We start from the raw sequence: 12,534 nt of genomic DNA, 5'->3' as shown, positions 1-12,534 counted from the left end.
TTCCAGGTTTCCCCAGTGATATGAGTACTGAAGTCATGTACTTTCCATTCTTTAGGTTATTTCTTTTGAACTGGTAAAATTCTACATATAGTTCTATTTATTTCAAAGATAAAAATTCTCAAAATCTTTGGCTTCTGTTGTTGTTTTGTGATTCAGTATTTCCCATTGCCTACAGACAATATTATCTTCTGCTCTTAATTTTCAAGGCTTACTGTGCACAGTAATGTTTCAGTTTTCAGTTTTTTTCTCATCTGCTTATTGCTCCCTCCTGGATTTCAATATTTTTAAATTCAGCTAAGTCAGGTTTATAATTGGATGTATGTAGTTCCTGTTTCCTGCTCTTAGTCCTCATCTATCAATATACTGAATCTACCTCTTCTGACAGAAATTTAATGTAACTGTTTTTGTAACCTTTCAGAACAGAAATTTTAAAGTGTTATCTTCTTGGTTTTTCCTTACAGCAGAAAATAATCTTTTATCCTGTTGTTGTACCAGCATTATATTTTAATTATCCCAGCTTCAGCCATCATTTCACATCCCCTTGCATTTTTTAACTTCTTTATTCATAGACTTATAGGATCATGGGATAACTCAAGTTGGAGGGGACCTCAGGGCTCTAGTCCATCCTCCTGCTCAGAGCATTGTCAGCTTTGAGATCGGTCCAGGTTGTTCAGAGCTTTATTTAGGTGGGGTTTGAGAAATTCGAATGGGCAATGCTGCACAACCTGTCTGGGCAATATGGTCAGCGCTCAACTCAACTCCCCAGTTTATCAGTGTCCTTGCATCGAGGGCAGGGTGCAGAACTGAGTGCAGTATTTCAGGAAGAGTTTGACGATTTTTCAATGAAGCACTGTGATCCCTTCCCTCTCTCTGCTGGCCATGCTCCTGCTAATAAAGTCTGGAACGCTGTTCACCATCTCTGTGCCAGGACACTCTGCTGACTCATGCTCAACCTGCAGTCCTTCCAGCCAGGCAGTGCCCAGCCTATGCCATTGCAAGTGTTTTTCCCTTCCTAAGTACAGGACTTTGTACGTCCATGCTGGATTTCATAAGGTCCTTGTCAGCTTGTGTCTACAACCTGTCCAAGCCTCCCTGGGTGCCTTTAAGCATATCAACTGGTCTCCCCTAGTATGGTCCCATCTGCAAACTGGATGTCACTGCATTCTGTTGCTTCCTACAGGTCATTGACAAATACCTTATTTTGTAATTCTGTATGAACATTTTTGCCATACTTTTCATTATAATAAAGTTGTTTCTTAAGAGAAAATATTTTTATTCTTGATAATTGTGCTCAGATTTGCATGGGTTTGAGCAGTCAGTGTGAATCTCAGTAAATTATGCTTAAGTATATCTGGTGCAAATGAAAGTGTTCTCTGAGTTTTTGTGCCAGTTTTAATGAAATCTTTAAGACATCATTTTAGAAACCGCTATTGCTTCTAATTTCACTTGGGAAGTTGAAGAACTTTATCTGCAGGCAGATAGATGATATGTCGCAGCTGCTTCAGTGCAAAATGACTCTTCTTACTTTAACCAGCCTTTCTTAGCAGTGTAATGCAACTGTTTACAAGAAAGTAAGGATGGTTCTTCCAGGCTGTTATGCCACTTTCTCCTGAGGACAGAACCTTCCATTGGAGAGACAGTAGGTTCAGCTGAAAGGCAGCAGCTGACGCAGTTACCCTTGCTAAGCCAGTGAAATGCTATGGGAAACATTTTTGTGCAAAACTAAAAACTCTATGCAAGGCAAAAAAGATATAAAGTCCAAATTAATGTCTCATTTAATATATTTGTTGACTGTATCAGTATTTTTTTTTAATTTCCTAAAAGGATATAGTTGCGCCTAGAGGGAATGGAAGGTGATAATGCCAGCAAAGTTTCTGCTGAGATTGGTGGCAGTGCTGGGTTAATGGTTGAACTTGATCTTAAAGGTGTTTTCCAACCTGAATTAATCTGTGATTCTCTGAGTCTGTATCCAATGCCTATTTCTGCACCAGTCACCTTCAAGGGAAGCTGCTTCAGCTACTCATCAATTTTATACCTGTTGTCCTGTTTTTGAGAAACTGCATTTTTATATCATCCCTAAAATTATTTTTTATATCCAAGAGGAGATAAAAACCACTAGAAGCATTCAGTTAGAGTTCTAATAAACATAAAAGCAGTCATACCTACTAATTTAAGATGCTTGTGAATGGTGCTTTTGAATGGAAATGGAGACGATCATCAATTGATTGAATAAACTAGTGTTTAAATTTTCAGTGTCCAAGTTCCACTAATGCTTTTGTGATCATAAGTGACTGTGTCATTTTCAAATACAGGAGCTGGGCTTCCAGGTCACAACTTAAATACTTCTGAAAATTCTGAAAACCTTGCTATTTCTAAGAGAAAAAGAATGCCTGACTCATGTACACATTTAGGCTCCACACTGTATAATCAGCTGTCTGAATGGCTTAAGATACTTAATGTGTGCACTGGGGCAGAGGTTGAGTTGCAGTCCTTAATCTCATCCATGTTCCATCTCTGAGCTGCATATCTGACAGTGTAGGCATAGCTTAGACATGCAGGGAATGTGTATGCCCCAAATCCATTGATTTTCAATTGGAGTGGACACTTGGCTTAGTTAAAGCCTTTAGAAATTCCCAATCAAGACAGCTAACTTGAAGCATACATTTGTTATGCTCTCAAAGTAGAGGGGCTGATGTTACTGAGTGGCAGGGCGAATAATTGCATGGGAAGGAAAATGTACTTCAGGCTGATGGTATTTGTGCTGCTTGCCCAGCTGCAAGGCTGTGATTCTGGAACAAGAGGGCATGGAAAGGAAGAGGGAGGTTCCTTTCAGCTCTTTGCAGCTGTACAAGTTAAGGAGACACACTGAAACCAAAGAGCCCTACACAAAACAGAAAAGAAAATGCTTTAAGAGCAGCTGTTAAATTGAGACAAAAATGTCATTGCCCAAACCCATAATGAAATATAGTACTGTGAAAATATCACTTCCTCGCCTGGAAGTAGCAAGACATTTTATCATGTGTCATTTTATATGATCTGACATGGAGATGTGCAGTCCCCTTGAGCATCTTACGAATTTAGGAAGGAGTTTGTAGACAAAAATCTGCCTGTCAGTCAAGATCGTGTAATCACAGCTTCTTCCTGATGAACAAAACATTTGTATTTTTATAGCACATTTACACTTAAAAATCAACAAAACTAGGCTAGAATGTTTGAATTTGTAAGCTATATATTTTTACTTTAAACTGAACATTTGAGAGTAGGGCAGAAAGGTTTCATTAACATCAATATTACATTTTGTGAGGGCAGGGGGTGTGTGCACTGACATTCATAAGGGGAGTGAGCCAAGGTCAGGAGCCGCTGCAGTCTTGTGGGAAGGGACATGGTGGGAGAAGCTACGAGCTGGAGGGGCTGCTGCCTGCCTGCACTTTTCCAGTTGGTACTTAGCTGCTCCTTAGGCAGTGAAGGACTGGAATGCTGCAAAAGGGACTTGATTTGTGGGGCTGAGAACATGTAGAGCACCCAGAGCACTGCCTGGGCTGCTTGTCATAGTTGCTCTTCCCAGCCTGTGCAACATTTTTAGTCTCTGCTTCCAGTTGTGCTGGAAGCTGCTTCTGGCTGCTGCTGGGAATGGCCAAATCCTCCTGTGGGAGGACTAAGCTCACAGGAAGCAGCAGTATCAACCTTGTCATAGGCAATGGCACAGCAAGAATACAATCATCTCTGCTTAAACTTGCCTGGGGTGGTGTGGAGGGTGTGCAGGAATGGTATCAACACCCCGCAGGGTATCTCCTTGCCAGCAACTGCTGCTAATGTCCTTTGCATGTTGGAGACCTTGGCTCGGAGGGCACATGGAAGGAGGCTACTGCTGTCATGGTGTGGGGCTGCAGAGCCCATGGGGCCTCTCCTGGGCACAGGCACCCTGAGCAATGACTGACTTGCCTGGGGAAGGAGTTGCTGGAGAGCAGTGGTGCTATTCAGGGGGACCTGGGCAGGCCAGAGAAATGAACTGACAGGAACCTCACGAAATTCAGCAGAAGCACATGCAAGGTCTTGCTCATGGGGTGGAATAACCCTGTGTAAAACAATGGCTGGGGACCAAGTGCCTTGGAAGCAATGGTGCAAAAAGGGATCTGAAGGGCCCAGCAAACAGCAGTTTGCATGTGAGACAGCACTGTGCCTTTACAGCAAAGAAAGTCACCCTCTTCCTTCAGGTTCATGGGCAAAAGTGTAGCCAGCAGGTCAGGGAAAGATCCTTCCACTCTACTTGGTATTTGTGAGACTGATTGTGGAGTACCATGTCCAGTTTTGGGCTCCCCAGAACAAGAAGGGTGTTGTCTTTACAGAGACCAAACAAGGTGGTAAAGGGGCTGTAGCAAAGGGCATATGACACAAGGCTGAGAGAACTGGATCAACTCAGGCTGAGAAGAGATGGCCAAGAGACCATCTTAGTGCTGTCAGTGAGTACCTGAGTGGAGGATACAGAGGAAATGGAGCTAGATTTTTCTCAGAGGTTTACAGTGATATGATAAGAGGCAGTGGATTCAAGTTGCAACACAGAAAATTCTGATTAGGTATTAGGAAAATATTTTACTGTGAGAGTGGTGAAGTACTGGAACTGGTTTCTGAAAGAGGCTGTGGACATGTTCAAGACTCAGGTGGACATATTCCTGAGTAACCTGATCTAATTATACCTACTTTGAGCTGAGGGTTGGACTAGGCAGTTCATCCTGACCTAATTATTTTATTATTCTATAATATGTTCATATTTTTATATTTATATAAAAATTGGAATTTCTTTTTGTTGAAATAATAACATTTCCTGAGCTTCATATTTAGTAGACCCACATCAGGAAATTTCATGTTGAAATTAACATTTTCTTTCTGGAAAATTACTTAATTTACTAAGCTAGTCATTCAACAAATTGAGCACCAAAACACAAGATATAAATTTATATAGCTGTATTCAGCCTGGCAATTCAGGAAGACCTGTTTTGTTGGTTTAAGACACGTGCATTTAACTCAGGCACATGAATTTCACTGTAACTGTCAAGGACATTTAGATACTGCACCGTCACATAGCATTATGCCTAGCTCTTCTTGAGTAACTGCTCTAGCAACATCAGGTTTAAGCCCTACCAGTAGGATTCAGTTTTAGCTTTTTAAACTCTTATCTTTTGGTTGTTAATCTTTACGTAGTTTTGCTAACTTTTTTATTTCTATGAAATTGTCAAGTATTCTCTGAATTCTCGCTGGAAGACATTTACTAATGTACTTATTGTTCAGGATCTTAAAATCAAGGTCCTGAGTTTCTTGATCTAAAAATCTCTCTTTTCTCATCCAGGTCAATATAAACAGCCTGTGCAGAGCAGTGCATTCATAAATGTGAAACAAACCCGCACCATCATGTTTGGCACTAAGAGGTCAGTTTCCACTGTTTTTGTTATGCTTTTCATCTAAAAAAAATATTATGGCTGTTGTGACTCTAAACTGAAAATTTTACATTTTCTAAAGATATTGTTATACAAAATACATCAGCTAGATATTTTTTATTGTACTGATTGGGTTTTTTTTGCTGTACAGCTCTGGTCTACTTTAATTGACAGGTATATGGCATACAGGCCAAGTAGCACAAATGCAGATAGCTTCCCCGAGGCATTATGGGTCACAGTAAGAATGCCAAAGAGGACACTGCTAGTACTGGAGGGCATCCCTCCTGCTTTCTGGGTGTGGAAAACAACACCAGGACAAAAAATCACTAGTGTAAGATAGGTTCTTTTCTGTCATTTTAGTGAGTCTGTATTGAATATAAGGTCATCTTCACCTCTTACTCTGCATGATTCAATGCCATACTACCCCAAATGTCTCAAAAAATCAACAGTTTTGAGTTCATGGTGTCTACTTCCTGCATTTTTGAGTGGTCTTTGTAAGCATCAGGTGTCCTGTATCTGTCATCAAATGGTATGGCCCTGTTTCCCCCACAGTTCCTGCAGCTGCACAAGCCCTCATGACACACTGAGGCACCTTGCCAGATACCAGCTACTGCACCCAGGGGCCTTCTGCAGGGGACTGTGATTTCTCTGTATAACAAAAATACCATAGACCATTCCTGTCCGGTGTGAACTCCCCGATTTTTGTACTTGTTCATAGGCTTTTAGGTTTTTTGTACAAACTAGTCAAGGACTTCAACACTTCTACCCTAGTCACAGGACAGCCTAGCGAAACCTTTGCCCAGTGCAGTGGGAGAGCACCTTTAATCTGGGACCTGGAGGAGTACCTCGCCTCTTCTGAATTGTTGTGAAGAGGGGAGGCTAGCTGGCCCTTAGGTAGAACATATGAAGCAGCATTTGTGTGTCTGCAGGAGTCAGGGCAGGCAAATGATAAGAAAAAGCACCTTGGTTTTCTGAAGCATCAGCTCCTGCACTGGTTGCATGAGGCTTCAGGGTGAGCTGTGGTCCCGTCAGAGTCAGGGTGCTACCAGGGACTGTCCTGTCCCCTGTGCTCCTGCAGCTGTGGGCATGTCTGCCTCACATGGCCGCAAATTCAGCTTGTATACGAGATACAAGTGCAATGCATTTTTAGGATTTTTTTTTTCAAGAAAAGGAAACTTTGGTTGTATTTTTAGATAAGGACAGAATCTGTTGTTTTGTCAGTATGATGAGTTTGAGATAACTGTTTCTGAGGGTACAGTAATGAAATTGCAAACTTCCCATTTGAGGATTTCTGCTTTTAATTAGTTACCTCTGCAGAATATTAACACTCCAGTAAATCAAAGACATTCTGTAAGTGAAATAAATTATTATAATACATTATATTCATGTGGGCTAGTTATTTTTGCCACAGTTTAGTATAACCCCACATGAACTCCCTATGGGGTCATCTAACAATTTTATTAAGTGTTAGTATCATCTGTTTGTCTTTTCTTAGCATTATAAAGCAATGGCAAAATGCAGAATTGTGTTTGACTGGTAGGCTTGAAATGTCTTTCTTTATCTTTTTCCTCAAAGATTTAATCTTGATTACTATGCAAATGAAAATTCCCCATAAGGAATATTGCAGACAATAAGAAATTCTCTTCCATATCTGCACACAAGGTTTTAAGAAAAAAAGGCACAGAATTTCTTTGTCTCTTCACTGTACTGTGTTCTACTATTCCTCACTTTACACAGACTGTTATTAATCACTTGCAATAAATAAAGGATATTCTGCTTCCTGGAGGGAAAGAGTTGTAGTGGACTTCCATAATAGTAGACCGGAATATGTGTAGTAGTAGTATGTGTTGACTGGGAATGACATCAAATATTCTTTAGATTGGTACCGTGTTTTAGTTAGGCCGTGATTAAGTACTTGTCAGGTGTTTTGTTCTAACAATTACAGTGCACTTTGAATTTAAATGTCATAGAGAACTATTAGTTGTGAACAAGAAAAGCTTGAGGTTCTATTGATCATTTTTAAATTTTATAAACTTCTACAGATAGACTACCTAAAACTTTGTTCGAGTTTTTGAAATCTTAGTTTGATATGTTAGTTCTCTTCCTAAAAATAAATACTGTATTAATTTGGAAATATAATTAAGAACAAAGCTATTTTCTACAGAAAAGTATGACTTAGGCTTTATTTCCTTGAAAAAAAGTAATTTTTTATTAGTTCTAATAATACATTACTTATTATAATTGCCACAAAACTTTTAATGAAATTGCAAAACTATGGCTCAAAAGCTGAGTTATCTCCTGTCACTAGATCTTTGAAAGTTACCAGGTATATAGTATCTCAGCTGCTTTTTCATTTATACCTTTCTCTTAATTTTGCATTTATTTTGTTTATTTGTTATTTTTACTGGATAGTCCCTGTTGAATGGGCTGATAAAAGTGACTATCCAACCAGAACAGCTTTGAGAAACTTTGTATGTGAGGCAAATATTTCTCATCTGCTTTATAAGAAACTGTGTTAATGGGAACTGACGTTTCTAACAAAGTGGTGAATTCCTCGTAATTTCAGTTTAATTTGAGAGCCAATCCTATGCTTTTAAATACTAAGCTGTTGTGGTTTCTCTTGTTATATTGTATTCTACTCTCATCTATTTCTCTATTATGCTAATTTTTCTCTAATTAATTTAATCTAAAATAGACACCATCATTGAAATAGTCAGTACATATACCAGTGAGTTCCTGATGTGTTGTATTATTCATGTTGTGTACTTATTTCTGTCTTTCAAGAGCAGTTGCTGATACCATTCTTGTATAGAAGGAAAAAGCATTTAAAGGGTTTTAGAGAAGGGATGTTTGTTTTGTGAGAACCATCTTTATGTGTGGAAGCTGCTCTGCAAAGACAGGCTCCAAATTAGCACATCTTCAGTAAACTCTGTCTCACTGTCTACCTACCACTGTTGGGATGTTCAGGAGTACTCTTACCTGTGGTTATTGTGTTCTGCAGTTTGGAAAACTCATGTTGTATAGTGCATTTAAACTGTGTCCATGCAGCTGGAGAGTATTTCTCCTGGGTAGCATGCTCAGTTTTCTTTTCCTTTTCTAGTGTAGATTGGAGTGCTTCAAAAGATGGCCCAGGTGACAAATCCAGCCTCCAGAGCCAAGCCATTTGGCCCCTAAATGAGTTTAGCAGACTGAAGGAAACAGGACATAAGTATGAGGACATTTGCTTAAGCGTATGTGTGATATTGCTCCATTTTTGGAGCAGCAACCATTTGTCCATTGAAGAGCCTTGCACATGATATATGTTTGAATTGGGCTTGCAGAGAATACCATGTTGGTCCTGTGAAGTGCACAGACTACCACTAGTATTTCTGGCTAATTAGAAGTTAGCTGCCAAATCCCTCTATCTCCTGCAAGAAGTGTATGGTGTCTCCTTCCCCTTCTTTGGTTTGAAGCTCAAGAAGGTCCATAGAGCTTCTGTGACCTCCTGCCAGTACTTAGGCTGTTGAGAGCTAGTGTTACTAGGTTTAATTCAAACTATTTTGGAGGAAAGAAAGAAAGAGAAAAGAAGAGGAAAGGACTCTGATCTCCAGGAACCCTGGATTGCCCTGATATGGACTCAGAGTTTATTCTTGCTGTAGCCTTCCTTGTGGAGAGTGTTTTATTTATAGGATGTCCAGCCTGAGACACTGTGGCCAATGCAGCTGGTAGCTTTTACTAGGTGCCACTGGCTGGTTTGCTGCTTCAAGATGGATGGCCAGGTCAGTCTTGGCCAGTGGTCCAAGAGTTTCATAACACAGCAGGTATTTTGGAGGAAAATAATTTTCTTTCCAAGTCATATTCCAAGCAGCCATTAGCAGCAATTTTGAGTCCTGTGGTAAAAGAAAAACAAACCTTTCTTCCAGTGTCTAATTGTATTGGCATGTTTATAAACTTAGATGATAAAGTTGAGCTGGATGAGTAGTGTGATTTGTATAGAAGGAGAATGATGAGATTTGGAAAGACACATCAGCTTTTTAGTCACGGACAGTTACTGACTACCTATTCTTATATCTGATTTTGATTTGAAAGTTAAGAAAATAATGTTCATTTATAAGCTGCTGATATGAACAGACTATAGTGTTTTAAGATAATCTAAGCCTAGTTTCTTCTTTTTCCTTAGTTGCAGAGAGGCTATGTTTACACATGGTTTCTAAATTTCATGTTTTTAATTGGCATTAGTCCTGGACCATTACTGTGTTTGTTCTGATACCTCTGCCACGTTCTAAAGCATGACCAGTGGATGCCCACAAAGCTCTGTCCATTACTGAACACTAAGAGCATGTGCCAAATTTTTTTTCTTTGGGATTTTTAAGTGTACAAAAATAATTATCTGGTCAAATTATTATTTGACCTAAATTCTCATGGTGTTCACATGGTGTTCACTATGCCCTTTCTTTTGCTTTTTAATTGGAAATGACACTGTTTGCATGAGGCTGTAACTTGCTTTCTGTCTTCTGTGCTGTTATAGAATTAACTTTCTTACTGCTGAACTTTATTACAGTACTGAACTGCAAAATAATATCTATTGACATGGACTGTTTTTAAGCTCACTTCCTTTACCTATAGGAACTTCTAATGTCTTTTATTGTTTTATTGCTTAGGGCTCTGGAGGCTGACTAATACAAAGTGATAAGGGGGCTGTGGGACATAGATTCTTGTTCAACCAGAACAGACACAATCTAGAATACAGATGTATGTAGGGCAACAGAATGTGTAATAGACACAGGCAGGGGGACAGAGTGGGGAACAGAGAAGGACTGGACACTGTGGAAGCAATAGCTAAAACACTGATGTGTTATCAACAGTTTCTTAATCATAAATCCAAAACACCGCACCATATGGGCTGCTGTGAAGAAAATGAGCTACATCTCAGCTCGACCCAGTACCATGCAAAAAGCCCAATCGGTGTTCATATGCTGGAGCTTAAAACTCCAATAAAATGGTTGTGTATATAACAAAAGATAGAAAATACATATTTTTCATTCACCAGTCCGTCTAATAAAAATTCTGTTTCCTATACAAACAAATAAAGTCAAGAAATTTTTAAGCAATGGTGAACAGCTTTTAAAAATTTGCTCTACACAACTGCATCCTTAATTAGAAAATGCGAATTAATATCTGGATATAATGTATGTTTTTAGAAATGAAAAGATAAAATAAATTTGTTTAATTTGTTCTTAACTGATTAATGTCTTCTCAATTTTATTTTTACAGAAGTTTATTTCACAATAAGGCCGTACTCCACCTTGTGTAGGGCCTTTCAAAGACTTTTACATGAGCTAACCAGCCAACTTGGCATGTATATTTTGTTAGAGAAAGTCATCTCCATTTCTACACCAACTTCATGCTGTAGGTCTAATACTCAGAATTATTTAATTATCCTGATGTGTTTATTTACTATGGCTTTGAGTTTCTGTAAAAGTGTCTGATTATTGCCTGCAGATTATTTAATTCTGGAATTACACTTGCACTTCAGTTATAACCTTTAATACCACAAGTTCCTTCTTCAAAAGTTGCTGGCACTTGAAATTACAAAGGGGACCTAACATTTTAGTGGCTGGATTTTTGTTTGTTTGTTTGTTTTCTTTGCATTAGAATGCAAATTGCTTATTTATTTCTACAGCCGATCTCAAATAATTAATGTGTGAGAAAATTAGCAGACACCTATCTTGTCATATCTTGTAGGAGTTCCCTTATGCTTTAGAAGATTCAGGAGGTGCAGAGTTTCTGGGTTAGACTCTTAAGATATATTGTGTACATGGCCGGGCTTTTCAGTGTACAGGGATGTACACCCTGTTCAAGTTCCTGCTGAAAGGCAAAATTCTGGCATTTCCAAAGTCAGTGAAATTCTTTTGCTTTTATGCTAGAAGTCATGATGTCCCATTTTCTAATAATACTCTTTACCAAGAGTATGCAGGATGAGGAAAATGTTTTATTTTGCTTTTTAAAAAATGCATTTGGAAGAAAAATATGCCAAGGTATAAACTGAAGGTCAGTCTTGCTGAATGATGAAGCCAGTTGAAGGTACTCATGCCCCCGTTCAGTCATTTTGGCTTACACAGGAAAGCATGAAAAAATTTCCCAGACAAGGATGAATTTTTCCTCATACTCAGATTTCATGCTGAGCTTGGGCCTCAGTGCCCTGCAGATATCCCCAGTTGGTGGTATGTTTCTAGTCTTAGCAGAACTGCTCCTGGTAGATTCTGGCTGTAAAACGATAAGATTTTTCTCATTTTTAGAAAATGAAGTCTGTAGATTAGAGAATTATCAGTGCTGCCACATGTGAAACCGACTCTCAATTTGAAACCTATCTAGTTTAATTCTAACTTCAGTGTGAAAAGCACATGTATGACAATCAGCACCTAACAGAGCTCAGTGGCATTATCCAGCCTCTGCTGCATCTTTCACATATAAGAATAGCTACACTGGTGGTCAGAAATACATTTTCTCTCAGGGATTGCTTGACAGATACATCTCTGAAGCCTTCCGAGGCAGAACTGGTACCACATAATGAGAGTAGTTGTGTCCTATGGACTTTTTTGTAAATGCTTCTGGCAATTACATGATTTCTCAGATGTCTCCCTTTTTATGGATGCTATTTTAAATCCTTGCCCACAATCACATCCCCATATCAGAGCAAAAGGCTTTTCTTCCTGTTCTTTATTTCCTAATAAAAATCCCAATATCCTGATAAAAACCAAGCCTCATTTCACAATGTGATATGTCTGCATCCTGCTTGTATATTTATATAAAGACCCCAGGTTAAGTTTTCAACATGGCAAACAGCAGATACCTGCACAAGTCCCATACTTTGCTAATGGGATTTTTTTCATGCTGCTCCTTGACACCTTTTTAAACACTCATACTGATTTATTTTATTACAGTGTTACAGGAGACACTTTGGTAAAGCATGTTCTGGTTCTGTATTCAGCAACGTGAACAGGACCAGCTAACCGTCTGTGTGCGTGCTCTATTGCTGCAGACAGTGGTCATGGGTTGTTGGCTCCGTATTTATGTGGCCATAAATAGCCCATTTTGCTGACACTTTAAAGTAAATGAAGGA

At 39.1% G+C, this 12,534-nt stretch overlaps 1 protein-coding gene across 6 annotated transcripts in view; it reads left to right on the top strand.

The window, feature by feature from the left end:
• The window catches only part of OXR1 (oxidation resistance 1), a 259,675-nt gene that overhangs the window by 31,811 nt on the left and 215,330 nt on the right, over nt 1-12,534 (top strand). For 5 of the 6 annotated variants that reach the window (XM_050305673.1, XM_050305663.1, XM_050305644.1 and 2 more), the window contains one exon: nt 5,345-5,423. In XM_050305673.1, the coding sequence (XP_050161630.1) occupies nt 5,407-5,423 (17 nt within the window). In that variant the 5' untranslated portion in view covers nt 5,345-5,406. Of the gene's footprint in view, nt 1-5,344; nt 5,424-12,534 lie in introns of those variants that run through there. The other variant, XM_050305654.1, reaches the window with a different exon arrangement.

This window comes from Myiozetetes cayanensis, unplaced genomic scaffold (genome assembly GCF_022539395.1).
Source record: "Myiozetetes cayanensis isolate MyiCay16 unplaced genomic scaffold, myiCay2020 scf1, whole genome shotgun sequence".
NCBI lineage: Eukaryota > Metazoa > Chordata > Aves > Passeriformes > Tyrannidae > Myiozetetes > Myiozetetes cayanensis.
The sequence above is the reverse complement of the archived record's forward strand: the minus strand, read 5'-3'. Positions and strand labels throughout refer to the sequence as shown.